The 12,772-nt window shown below is 51.6% G+C and overlaps 2 protein-coding genes across 6 annotated transcripts; one reads left to right on the top strand and one right to left on the bottom strand.

Annotated features, from left to right (window-relative positions):
* Positions 1-605: 605 nt before the first annotated feature.
* Positions 606-4,536, bottom strand: TMEM199 (transmembrane protein 199). 5 transcript variants are annotated; one of them, XM_054572940.1, is made up of 7 exons: positions 4,315-4,536; positions 3,738-3,811; positions 3,346-3,435; positions 2,794-2,836; positions 2,472-2,584; positions 2,099-2,158; positions 606-1,462 (listed from the first exon to the last, which is right to left on the bottom strand). In XM_054572940.1, the coding sequence occupies exons 1-7, from the start codon at positions 4,523-4,525 to the stop codon at positions 1,334-1,336; spliced, it is 720 nt and encodes a 239-aa protein (XP_054428915.1). In that variant the 5' UTR covers positions 4,526-4,536; the 3' UTR covers positions 606-1,333. The 5 variants fall into 5 exon arrangements, with proteins under 5 accessions (XP_054428915.1, XP_054428916.1, XP_054428920.1 ...); XM_054572942.1 differs by having other exon boundaries at positions 1,357-1,462; positions 2,060-2,158; XM_054572941.1 differs by having other exon boundaries at positions 606-2,158.
* A 135-nt stretch (positions 4,537-4,671) lies between these two features.
* Positions 4,672-12,547, top strand: POLDIP2 (DNA polymerase delta interacting protein 2). The gene is made up of 11 exons (XM_054573190.1): positions 4,672-4,891; positions 6,223-6,304; positions 7,120-7,217; positions 7,887-7,983; positions 8,367-8,442; positions 8,676-8,783; positions 9,221-9,357; positions 10,091-10,117; positions 10,331-10,456; positions 11,469-11,548; positions 12,099-12,547. Exons 1-11 carry the CDS (start codon positions 4,734-4,736, stop codon positions 12,211-12,213), a joined length of 1,104 nt encoding a protein of 367 aa, XP_054429165.1. The 5' UTR covers positions 4,672-4,733; the 3' UTR covers positions 12,214-12,547.
* The last annotated feature ends 225 nt before the right edge of the window (positions 12,548-12,772 follow it).

Below are 12,772 nucleotides of genomic sequence, written 5' to 3'. Positions count from 1 at the left end.
CAGCAGGAGAGAAACGATATGTTGTTCTGGTTATTTATGCCCTCCCCACTCCCCAGAGACCCCCTATGTGCCCTGACTTGGGACTGAGTCCACGACCTTGGCATATGGGGACGACACTCTAACCAACTGAGCTACCCGGCCAGGGCCTCCACAAAGCTTTTTAAACTTAATCTTAAAACACTGTAAAATGCCACCTGCATTTTTTCCCTCAGTTTTCATTTCTGTAAACCAACAATAGAAATCCTCCAGATTTCTCAACAAAGTGATCTATGGTGAACAGAAGGGCCTAAGACCTCCCTCTCTCATGTAGAACACTGCTCTAAGGGGCTCAGACTTGCGATGTATCAAGAAGAAACTGGCAAACATTGTTGAAGAAATGTCTACTGAGCCAATTTCTAAGAACAGCAGAGTGGCCGGGGAGGGGCGGGAGAGCCCACAGAGGCTCATGCAGTGAACAAAGGAAAAGAGACAGAGTCCGCCATTAGGGACAGACCCTGCACCATTCTCAGAACTATGAAAATCCTTGGGGTTTTGTGTTGTTACAATTGAAATAAAAACCAATGAATACAGTACATATTTATTCGATAAATAACCAATGTTGATGCCATTTTTTAAAGCGCCTTATACAGATACTGTCATTACACCACCAATCTAAGTTCTAGGAGTTTAACATTATACAGAGACTTCAGGACTATCCAGGAGTCTTGGGCTCCATTTAACAGAGGAAGGACCGCAGTGGGCCATTTGATCTCTCTTGGCCTCAGTTCTGTCTCCTGGACAAGGGCCCTAAGACCATTTCCTTCTCCATACTCAGAGTTGTTGTCAAGACCAAAAGCGACCATGTAAAACAACTGTCAACTGTGAACATTCACATACCATTTTTTAAACTCACCCAAACAAGTTTAAGAATCCATATAAAACATCCTATATTAGGCTCATGTATAAAAATATGTATACATATCATGTGCACGTTCATTCATATTCATAAATACAGTTAAATCTGAAAGTCGTTCCTGTCCCTCCCTTTATTAGTTGAGACAATCCACACAGTAGGTATACTCTGCCTACAAACACAACAAGTACAAGGAATTCTGCAATTGAAAGCAGATACACTGTTGCTACCTAAATTGTGTGGGTTTTTTTAGAGATTTTATTTATTTATTTTTAGAGAAAGGGGAAGAGAGGGAGAATGAAAGGGAGAGAAGCGGTAACGTGCGAGAGATACATCGGCCAGTTGCCTCTCACACGCTCCCAACCAGGGCCCTGGCCCTCAAACCAGGCATGTGCCCTAACTAGGAATGAACCAATGACCCTTTGGTTCGCAGGCCTGCGCTCAATCCCCTGAGCCACACCAGCCACAGCCAAAATTGTTTTCATTTTTGGAGGCAGATAAAGGAGACAAGAAGGTGGGAGGTTTAAGGAGGGCTGGTGGGTGGTAGGCAGGCAGAAGCATATTGAAAACCTGAAAAAAGCAAGCAGAAGGAGGAAGATGAAGATAGAAACTAAGATTCCAAAAAGGTAGCTGCCTTATTTTCAATTCCACCATCCTGTACCCCATCCTTCTCTTATTTGGTATCCTCTGTTCTGTACTTCTTCCAGCATAACTCAGAGAAAGGAAATCCTTTGTGCGTTCTTGGAGGCTTCAGAACTAAGTTATAGGTCAGCATCAAGGATGCGTGGAGCAAGGATGACAACTGGTTTGTGCACTTGGGCAAGTTCGCGCAGTATGATTTACTTCTGGGAAAGCCTGGATTCTATTTACTCCGGATGGAAAGCCCCGGTGCCAGCAGTGCCCCAAATAGACGGCAGATGGGCATGAAGATCAGGAGGAGACACTGACAGACCAGCTCTTTTCTGTTGTTGTCTGAGTCTCCTCTAATTGCTCCCTCTGGCAACTGACAGACTATGGGGCTCCCCACAGAAACAGCAGGTAGACTTGGTTTGGCCCTGACTCACCGGGGCGGAGGACAAAGAACTGGATGGGTTGACTGAGTCAGTGATTGCCAGCTGAGAGCCTGCAGCCCCTCCAAACCCTCTCCGGTCTCTGATGGTGAAGTACCAGTTATATCTCTCCCAACTCGCCTTCCATCGCACGCACCATGACGTAGAGCTCGGCCAGGCCCACCACAGAGGCGACGATCAATGCAGCCAGCACCCGCTGGGGAGGGAGAGAACCAGGCCGTGGGGATGGAGGCCAGCCACCAGCTCTGCAGCCTCCAACACCTCTAATGAGGATGAAGAGGACCCCAACCCAGCCCATAAGTTGCGAGGAAGAGAAGAAAAGAGGATCTGGGTTTTCCTGAGTTATTTTCTACCCCCAAGACTACTCAAAAGCTCAAATGGTCCCCTTGTTTATTCCATAAATATTTGTTTCATACCTAACCTATGCAAGGCATTTTCACATATTTCCTTCCCTTTCCCACTAACACCCTCATCTAGAGCATCCTACCCTGACTGCAGCGCCGACTCACCGAGGCCATTTCTGTGAAGATATACTGGCTTCCAAGGTAAGTGCAGACGAAGGCGGCTGCCACCGTGACGATGAAGTTGAAGATGGTGATGACCAGAGCCTTCACTGACCTCACTTTGGGGAAGAACCCAGGGAGGAAACCTTAGGTCACCATCCTCCAGGAGGCCCTCTTCTCTCAGGGCTGCCTTCCCATCAGCTGGGCTTCCCTCAGGCAGCAAACCTGAGTAGCTTAGGCGCATGCCCAGAGCACTGGGGTAGGAAAGAGTGCCATGCCTGCCCCTTCCCAGGGAGGGACTTCAGCACCTGCCCTCCTAGTATCTCACCTTCCTTGCCCAGGTCATTCAGAATCCCACGACGCCGGAAATCCTGGGACAAAGGAAAAGCAAATGATTTCAGAATGAGAAGTAGCTCAGAGGCAGCCCAGAGAGTACCCATTTGTTGGTCTGGGCTCAGCCCTTCTTACTCCCCAAAACATTAACTTTCTTCTCCATGGGTTCTCTCGTCTGGAACCAGTTGGATTGTTTTCTGGACAAAGATTAAGCATTTCAAAGAAAAGACAGAGGCTTCCGGTACCCACCTACCCCACCACCGCCCCAGGGCTGGAGCATGGAGAAGGGTAGGGAGCCCTGTCGAAAGAAAGGCTCTCATGCTCATTTCATACCTCCATCACTTTTAAGAATCTGTTACCATCTAAGCCCAGAAACTCAGTGAATAAGTTTGGAATTATATTTGGTTTGTATGTAACAGAAAACTTTTTTGCTCCCTGAATGGTTTACCAACCATTCCATGCTGTTTCTTTCCCCTGTGCCGCTTCCCAGTGCAGCGCCCTGCTTTCCGCAGCGACTCAGTCCCTGTGTTGAAGAGCAGGGCCTTACCCGACAGGTTACATTGTGGGTGATCCGTTTGTACTCCTCATTGGCCAATTGTATCTTAATTTTCTCCAGACGGGCAACCAGCTCTGGGTTCTAAAGCAGAAAAATCAAGTAAGAAGAATGACATTCCCAGCTTGGTAGAAAGCATGTCACAATCATTGGTTTCGCGGGGCAAAGCACTGCTAAGGCTACCAGGGGACCCACGTACCAGCTCTGCCTCCGCTGCTTTGGAAATTGCCTTTTAATGGCTCTGTTTTCCAAGCTGTCAACAAGGAGGTCAATACCTGGTTCCCCCACCCACTCCAGCTCCCAAAAGTTGACCCATAAGTCTGGATGTATCGCAAATAAGCTCAACTCAGCCAACATCCACTCTCACAAATATATCCCTTACGTACCCTAGGAGGCTTCACCACCTCTGGGAGATAGATTTCGCTGCCTTCTAGGAGCTCATGAAGGTACAGTGTGGAACCTGGGAAGAAAATATGTTCACAAACGTAATGATCCATAAAGCTGAGTTTAAGGATTAAGATCAGAGAAGGGTCTAGTCTTTCAACTAAAATAATGCATGGCCATTTCTATACCGAACCATTGAACTGCAACCTTTTGGTGTACGGGACGACGCTCCAACGACCGAGGCCACCTGGCTTGTAACGGGGCTTAAAAGGAAGAAACTGAACCTGTGAGGTGGTACTGGGTTAGAACTTGGACTTCGTCAAGGGTCAGGTGGGTCTATCTGGACCTGGAAGTGGGGGTTCTCCATAAAGCAGAAACTGTACAAGTAAATTTTGTTACCCACGAAGAACTCCCATGAAAGTTGTGAAGGGAGTGATTTGCCCTAGGATTTCTGAGGTGACATTTGGGTTGGCTCGGTGAAGGAGATGATGGATAAAGATGCTAGGCGTGGGGAAACGGCCTCAAGAGTAAAGCCTCTGGAAAAGAGGAGGCGACTCCGTACTGGAGAATGGGCCTCACCCCTTTCTCTGAGGTACTGGTGCAGATCTCGAATCAGGCGAAAGGAAACCAGGCGTGCGGGTCCACTGGGGCGATCACCGCCCTTGTGCTTCTTCTCCAAAGCGGCCTCAAGCTCTGCCCGCAGCTTCCGGGGCAGCTCCTCTTGCTCCAGCTCCCCGCCGGGGGCCAGAGCACGCACCAGCCGCTCTCCAGCAATCAAGTGAGACGCCATTTGTAGCCCACTCTACGATCAGGTGACTCCGAGGGGACTTCCGCCAGCCGTGCGCCGGAAGGAACACGGAGCGTGCCGGGTGGGACAAGGCCGGGCAGAGGGCCAAGGGGGCGGGACGCGGCGCGGGGCAGTGTGGGGCAGGGGCGGGACGCCGCCGGGCCGTGGGTCGGGCCCAGTGTCAGCAGCCTAGCAGGCGCTCGTGGGGGACATGGCGGGCTGTGTCGCCCGGCGGGCCCTGGCCGTGGGCAGCCGCTGGTGGTCCCGGTCGCTGACCGGGGCCCGGGGGCCAAGGCAGCTCTGTGCGGCGGGTGGAGCTGGGCCCTTCCTCTCTGCGGTGACCACGACGCGGAGGCACCTCTCGTCCCGGTGAGGGGCAGGGGCCCGGAGCATTGAGAGCGTGTTCCTGGCCAGGGAGGAGGCTAGGAGGCCCGGCCGGGAGAGGGAACTCGACCCGGGACAGGGTCCCGGCCGGAAGCCGACCTGCGCTGCCTGGGATGTGTGCCAGGAGCACAGAAGGGAGCGCGGTCCTGAGTCCTGGGTTCTGCCCTGCGCTGGGAACTAGTAATCCTCCCTAAGTGAATCCTACCTCCCTAAGTGAGGATCTCCGAGCGCCGCTGTTAGTGGGCAGCCTTTTAATTAAGCCCTAGGGCTTTTGACTTCGACCTCCCCAGCCCCGGGTTGGGCCAAGGTCTTCCCAGAAAGATGCTCGAAGTGGGAAACAGGACTCGAGTCTGAGCCCTGCACAGGTCCCCGCTTTCAGTGTGACCTTGAGGAGACTGGTTCTCTCTGTGATTTGGGGAGGGGGGCTTGAGGCGTGGGGATCGTGTGAACATTGTCTCTAAGGACAGGACAGACAGATCAAATTGGGGCCAGAGGATCAATTGGGAAGAAGCATGATGTATACCCCTCTGAAACAGTAAGAATAGAAGTGCTTTGAAGAGCTCCTGTAAAGAGCACCTGTGCAGAGAGAACTGACCTTTTAGTGGCTGAGATTAGGCACTTACTTTGGGGGGAGATAACTTTTTGCATTTTCAGACCCCTGTGAAAATTGATGTAAATCTGGACAAAACTGGATTGAGAGACTACAGGGTGCAAAGTAGGGAGTACAGTAGGAAATCTAGAGAGGATGATTAAGCCCTTCAAGGGCCGGGTGAAGACTGCAGTTCAGAGGGGGAAATGGACATGGAATTATAACACAGGAGAAATTTTTTTACCTCCTGGTATAGGCTAGGCTAATCAGACACAGGCATTGCTCCGAGGGAGCTCGCAGTCTTTAACGGAGATAAGACATGGACACAAATAACGGAAATAAAAATGCAAGGTGGGAAGGACAGTTAAAATGCTGTGGGAGGTCAGGAGGGTGGCTTGGGGAAGAAAGGGAGGCAAGGAGCACAGTTAAGCAGGGTATGAGGGCACCATGTGGGAAATGCTGAGAATGAAGAGAAGGTGATCTGGGAGCAGTTGGACTTAACGTGGAAACCCAGGGCCCGTGGCTGCACCTCAGAAGAGGACAGGCAGATGCTCTGTGGAGTGTGGCATGGTGATTTGGCAGGACCCTTACTTGTTTCAGCGGCCCCATTACCCTGACCCTTCTCCGCTGTCAGTGCCGTGGCCCCACAGCATCCTACCCTTTCTGATGGGTAAGCCCTGTTACCTGCTCACCTGTTCAGCTGCTCGTTCCTTTCCTTCCTAATCAGAAACCGACCAGAGGGCAAAGTGTTGGAGACAGTTGGTGTGTTTGAGGTGCCAAAACAGAATGGAAAATATGAGACTGGGCAGGTGAGTGCTGGGCTGGGTCATCTTCCCTTTTTCATGATGTGCTCCGCTCAAAGGGTCAGAGTTAGTCATAGGCCTGACTGTTCCCGCTTTCTGCCTTGGTGCCAGATCAGAACAACAGGTGTTTAAAGGGGGGGGTTCTGTTTTCCTGGATTTGAATGCATTTCCTACGTGTATCAATGGGTTCTCCAAGTTAGTGTGGACAGAGATGGTTTGGACTATAGAGAGAGACCTGAGTTACTGACGAGTCCTCTAACATAGTGGGTGGTGGGAAGCTAGTAGAGGGAGCTTTCAAAAAAAATACACCTGGCGCTTTGTCATAGTTCAGCTCTTTGCAGTGCAGTAAGCTCTGGGTGCGAGGCTCTTTTTCTGTATCAGCCCTGTGCCAGGTCCACTGAGGTGGCCTTAGGCTTCTTATAGGTGAGGAGGACCTTTTGTTTATTTAGCACTTTTTGGTGTGCCTACAGTGAACTGGGCATTGTGCATTGGAGTTAAATCCGAAAGCAATGCCTTTATGGTGTTGACAGCTTAGAAAGGAATTAGGATGTGCAAATGGTCTGTGGCTCTGCACTGTGCTAAGTGAAAAGGAGGTCAGGGAGTACTTCCTGGAGGCCTACGTTGTGGCCTACCGGATGAGTAGAGGTCAGCCAGGTGAAGAGGGGGTAAGAGAAGTTGGTCTGGGTGGATTTCAGAGTTCAAGGAAAAGAGCAGCAAGACCTTGTGCTAGATTTCGCACATCTGCGCCGTTTTGTGGTCTGGGTCCCACCTGGATGGACCTTCTGGACTGCAGCCTCACTGAGGCCTCTCTTTCCTCCCAGCTTTTCCTTCATAGTGTTTTTGGCTACCGAGGTGTCGTCCTATTTCCCTGGCAGGCCAGACTGTATGACCGGGATGTGGCCTCTGCAGCTCCAGAAAAGTAAGTTGCCCTGCACTGTGCCTCACAGAGTCCTCAGGAGGAGGCCTGACTCATTGCAGACGTGCGTAACTGGGATCTGGGGTGAAGGTAGCATCCTCCTGGGTCTTTGGAACGTGCCCAGAGTATTCCCTGGCACCAATAACGGTGGAGACAACAGTGCTGAGTGCCAGGGGCAGTCTTAAGCCAGAGGGTCCCTTTAGGCCTTCCCAGGATACTCTCCAAAGCTATTCGCAGTTTGCATTGTAATCACCCCAGAAAGCACTGGGGAACTAGACTTCTTGATTTCTTCCCATGCAGTTAGAATCTTTCCCTTAATCTCTCTATCATCATTACAGTATATAAAAAAAGAAAAGGCCCAGCTTCATTCAATGATCACAAATGGCCCCTGGGATGCGAGGAGAGTGTGGTACTCTGGGCCCTGGGGACTGAGGCAGCAATTTGATTTTCTCAGCATCGCCCCCTTCTTCCAAGAAGCAGCCAGAGTAGGACGTGCCATGCGTCCTCCATGTTCCTTTGTTTGTCTGGGACTGGGGAGTGTCTGGGCTGGGTGTTGCTAAAGCCCAGATAAAGCACCAGTCTGTTTAGATGAGGAGGGGCTGGTGTAGGGAGCTAGGGCAGGCACTGCTCCTATTTCTCTCTGGGTGATCTTGGGTGTTTCCTGTCCTGTAGAGCAGAGAATCCTGCTGGCCACGGCTCCAAGGAGGTGAAAGGCAAAACGCACACTTACTATCAGGTGCTGATTGATGCCCGAGACTGTCCACATATAGTAAGTAAAAAAGATGGCTGGGTCTGGGGTTCTACTCCATGGGAAAGGCCTGAACCCCAGTGGGGACAAAGGGAGGGAGACGGGTCAGACAGAATGGACAGTGACTAAGAAAGTCTGACTCACCCTGGCCGCATGGCTCAGTTGGTTGGAGTGTCATTCCTCCAACCAAAACGTTGCTGGTTTGATTCCTAGTCAGGGCACATGCCTGGGTTGCAGGCCAGATTCCCAGTTGGGGGCATGGGAGAGGCAACCAATCAATGTTTCTCTCACACATCGACGTTTCTCTCCCTCTCTTTCCTCCTCCCTTCCCTTCTCTCTAAAAATAAATAAATAAAATCTTAGCACAAAAAAAGAAAGAAAGTCTGACTCACTTATTGCCTTAGTCTCAGAGATCTCAGACAGAAGCTGTGACTTTCTTGGCTAACCACGATGACAGCCGGGCCCTGTACGCCATACCAGGTGAGTACAAGCATCTGAATGGTGCCGGGCATCCAGGAGTCCCGTTTGTCTCGGGGGAGGATTCTTATGCCTTTCTGATGTCCTTAATCTGCTCCGAGGGATTACAGATGCTGAGCGTAATGGTACCAGGGTCATCCCACCCTGGGACAAGGCCAGAAACTGTGTTTCTTCTCAGCCCCATTCCTCCCCCTCTCCTACACGGGTCTCACTGTCTCGTTGCCTCTCTGGGCCAGGCCTGGACTACGTCAGCCATGAAGACATCCTCCCCTACACCTCCACTGACCAGGTTCCCATCCAGCACGAGCTCTTTGAAAGATTTCTTCTCTATGACCAGACAAAAGGTAATTGCTCTCAAGAAGAAAAGCTGGAAAGGGAGGGCCCTTTCTTTAAATATAGTATCATAGAAGTAATTTCAAAGCTCTGTTTCCACAATCTTATTCCGCCTCCCATTGGACCCAATGGGCGAATGGCTGTCATCTCCCCCAGATATGGCAGCTGAAGCTCAGAGATGACGAGACGGGGCTCAGGATTGCTAGTCATTGGCAACCAGGGCTCTTAACTCCCAGGCCAGCTCTCTTCCCATGATGCCACATACCTCCCCAGGGCTTACTTTAGGAAGCAGCTCTGTGCCTTCTTCCAGCCTGTGCTTTTGCTTCACCGTTGGGTGTCTTGTTTACCCGGACCTCCCCTGGGTGGGGTTTTCTAGGAGGCGCAGTTGGAAAGCGGGTGTAGCGCTCTGGGCGGTGGCCTGGACTGACCCGTCATCCTGTTGCCCCAGCGCCCCCTTTTGTGGCTCGGGAGACACTGCGGGCCTGGCAAGAGAAGAATCACCCCTGGCTGGAGCTCTCCGATGTCCACCGGGAAACAACCGAGAACATCCGCGTCACTGTCATCCCCTTCTACATGGGCATGAGGGTATGTGTCCTGCAGGGCCAGGCCCCCGAGTCTGCGTGGCATTCCCAATATGACTGCTGCAGCAGGTTCCACAAGTCAACTGTGTGCCTGTGGCTCTGCTTCCAAGTCCTCCAAGCGTGGGGTGGGGCTGAGCAGCCTTTTGGCAATGGCTGACACCGAAACCTAGAGCAGGGAAACCTTTGTGTCCCAGGAGGAGTCCTCCATCCTCCAGGCTGACTCTTTCTTCTCTCTTGGCTCAAAGGAAGCCACGTTTTGGAGAATATACACATGCTTGTTTAAATCGGTGTCAGATAGGATGATCTTTATACTTTTATGTATTAGTCAGACATTTATTGAGCTATTTCTTGCCTGGCTATAAGCTAGGTCCTGGGGATACAGATCCTGCCTTCCACAGCTCACAGGAAGGAGAGATGTCAATATACACCATACCAAGCATTGATAAGGTTGGGCTATGGCAGGGCAGTGGCCTGGACCAGCAGTGAGGGCGGAGCATCAGCTGACAGGGAGAGGGTGGTCCAGAGAAAGGGGAGAGCCCTGTGTCTGACAGGATAAGAAGGAGGGAGGCCCAGGTGGACCTGTAGTTCAGTCATCATGATCCACAGATGTTCTCGGCATTGTTCTGTCTCTCTTCCCAGAATACACCTACTCCATTGGGGAGATGTCGATTGGAACACACTTGGTTCTGCCTTCTGCCCTGGGAACTTACATTCTTTGTGTTTTTTTTTCTCCCCAGGAAGCCCAGAATTCCCACGTCTACTGGGTGAGTGTCTCCTTCTGGGAGGAGGAGCTCAGGAGAGGTGCATGGTGGGGGCAGATTGGCAGGTGGGGGGTTTACCTCTGGGGAGTGGGGGCTGCACAACGTGTGACAACCACGTTGTGCAGCCTTTGTTGCCTTTAGCTCTCTTAGAATCCTGGGCAGGCTAGCCCAGAGTTTACTTTCCTCAGATGTGAACTCTCTTCCCCACTCCCACAGTGGCGCTACTGTATCCGCTTGGAGAACCTTGACAGTGACGTGGTACAGCTCCGGGAGCGACACTGGAGGATATTCAGTCTGTCTGGCACCTTGGAGACAGTGCGAGGCCGAGGGGTGGTGGGCAGGGTGAGCATCCTCGCCATTGGGCCAACAATGCCCAGTTCCTGGTCCTGCCCAGCAGGCCTGGGGGCTTAGCGTGTGGTTTCCTCCTCCTCTGTGTTAGGGTGAACATATTGGTGAGAAACCTTGCAACAACCCTGTGAGACAGGTTTCCCACAACCCATTTCACAGATGAGAGTGAGATTACAAAGTTAAACAACTAGCCCAGTCCCATAGCTATTGGTGGCAGGACCTGGATTTGAATCCAAGTGAGTCTCACATCAAAGCTGGTGGAGTTTTTGTTGCGAGCACAGTGCCTTTTAGCAAATCTGAACTTGAATGCCCTTAGGTGGGGCACGCATCCCCCTCTACTCCTGGGTGTCCTCCTTTTGCTTCTTTACATGCTTACATCCTCTGCTCATTCTTGAGAAGGCCTGATTTTGCAATTCCTGTACTACCCAACTCTGCCGTCTGAGAAATAAAGTCTCAGAAACTGGCCAGGGGCCACATTTAACAAACATTACCCAAGTCAGCAGGGACTTGGGGGAAGCAGGGTGGGATTGTGAGTAAGAACAGGGGACTTTGGAGTTCGATGGTCTAGCTTCAAATGCCAGCTGTGTTCTTTACTCACCTCATAACTTTGGGTAAGTTATTTAACCAAAATGTTTCTCACTGCTGAAATGGGGGTTACACCTATTACCTTGTGAGTGCTTGGAAACCTAAGCCAGCAAGGTTTGCAGAGCACCACTGCGGTGCCTTGCACTTAGGCACTCAGCAAATGGACACTGGGACGGGTATTTACAGAGTAGGTTCTGTGCCTAGCATGTCGGCCCAGTGTCCTCAGACATTTAGTCTAAGACTGTCTTTCCCAGAGTCAGAATAAAAGGCCCAGGACCATGGCTGCGCAGTGGAGGATGCAGCGGCAGAAAGTCATCATGGGGGGCGAGAGGGGTCATGTAGTCCTGATGAACTGGCAGCGTGTGGCTCCAGGGCACAGGGAGCTTGTCGGGCCTGACCTCTTTTGCCTGCACCCTCACAGGAGCCAGTGTTGTCCAAGGAGCAGCCTGCGTTCCAGTACAGCAGCCATGTCTCCCTGCAAGCTTCCAGTGGGCACATGTGGTGAGTGAGCAAGTGCCGGGGCAGGGGCAGCTCAGCTCCACGGACTCAAGCTGCAGGACAGAAAAGTGGGAGCGCATAGCTTGCGATTAATTCTGGGCCAAGTTAAGTCCTGAGATGGAGCCCTACCTGCTGTTCACTGTTGTTTGGAACTTTCCTGATTTTGTGTGTGTGTGTGTTTCCCAATTCCCTTTGGTTTGGTGGACTAAGGACTTATGCCAAAGAGGTCTGGCGATTTGAAGATACAGAGTTGCCTACATAATTGTTTTTTTTTCCCTTGTTATTTCACTCCTTAACCGGAAAGTGTAGTTGGGTTTTTTGATGCAGTGTGCATCTAAAGGCCAGAATCAGGGCAGCTGTATTCCTTCTTTTCATGCAGGGCTAGGAAGGACTCTTGGGTCTGGACCAGTGTTACGCTGGCATGAACCAGGCAGAAGAGAGCCCGGGCCTGCCCCATCCTGCTGTGGTTCTGGAGCTGAGGACATATGACTATCCAGATCCTCAGGAAGGCCTCAGCCCTCGCTCCCTCTAAACTAGCTTCTCTGACTCACAGGGGTACGTTCCGCTTCGAGAGGCCTGATGGCTCCCACTTTGATGTCCGGATCCCTCCCTTCTCCCTGGAAAGCAATAAAGATGAGAAGACGCCACCCTCAGGCCTTCATTGGTAGGCCAGCCGAGACCCTGAATGGCCAGGCTCAGTCCCTGAAGAACAGCTCTCGTCCCATAATTGCAGAACTCTCCATCCTGGGACGCAGTGGGTCTCTTAATCGTTTGCGCCATTTGAATATGAGGTTCTTTTTTTGGTGGGTGGGCTATAACTGTTTTCTCCAGAAGATCCATCTAGGACTCCTCCAAGGCTGGCTTACCCTGTAAGCCCTGCCCACACTGCGTTCCAGTAGACCTTTCCACCAGGAACTCTGTGGTCAGCTGCCAGAGGTGTGGAGTTATTTCCTGGCCTGTTTGGAATGTGAGATTTGGGCAATAAAGCAGTGCGCACTTGGCCATCCTCGCCGTTTCTGCCACCAGGGTCTCAGGCTCCCTCTTTGACCCAGTGGGGGCCCTTGATCGCTTTCCTTGCTCCCCTTCCAGGAAGGTCCCACTCCTACTAGGGTAAGTTTCCCTCCTGAGGCTTGGGGTTGGCTGGACCTCTCCCAGAGTCGCTGTGCCTCAGTCGGTGGGGTGAGGGCCGGGCTGGACTTTTGTCCTTTTCTTTACCTCCTGCCAGCT

Source organism: Pteronotus mesoamericanus, unplaced genomic scaffold, assembly GCF_021234165.1.
Source record: "Pteronotus mesoamericanus isolate MK-2021 breed Mesoamerican mustached bat unplaced genomic scaffold, CSHL_Meso_final contig_246, whole genome shotgun sequence".
NCBI classification, from domain to species: Eukaryota; Metazoa; Chordata; class Mammalia; order Chiroptera; family Mormoopidae; genus Pteronotus; species Pteronotus mesoamericanus.
Note: the sequence above shows the minus strand (reverse complement) of the source record. Positions and strands in the feature narration are given on the sequence as shown.

Coding starts and splice junctions, on each gene's coding strand:
- TMEM199 (XM_054572940.1), bottom strand. CDS start 4,525: ATGGCGTCTCACTTGATTGCTGGAGAGCGGCTGGTGCGTGCTCTGGCC. Junction 2,585..2,793: donor GAATGACCTGGGCAAGGAAG/GTGAGATACTAG, acceptor TCTTCCCCAAAG/TGAGGTCAGTGAAGGCTCTG. Junction 1,463..2,098: donor TGGCCGAGCTCTACGTCATG/GTGCGTGCGATG, acceptor TGCTTTTTTCAG/GTTTTCAATATGCTTCTGCC.
- POLDIP2 (XM_054573190.1), top strand. CDS start 4,734: ATGGCGGGCTGTGTCGCCCGGCGGGCCCTGGCCGTGGGCAGCCGCTGG. Junction 9,358..10,090: donor CCTTCTACATGGGCATGAGG/GTATGTGTCCTG, acceptor TTTTCTCCCCAG/GAAGCCCAGAATTCCCACGT. Junction 11,549..12,098: donor GCTTCCAGTGGGCACATGTG/GTGAGTGAGCAA, acceptor TCTGACTCACAG/GGGTACGTTCCGCTTCGAGA.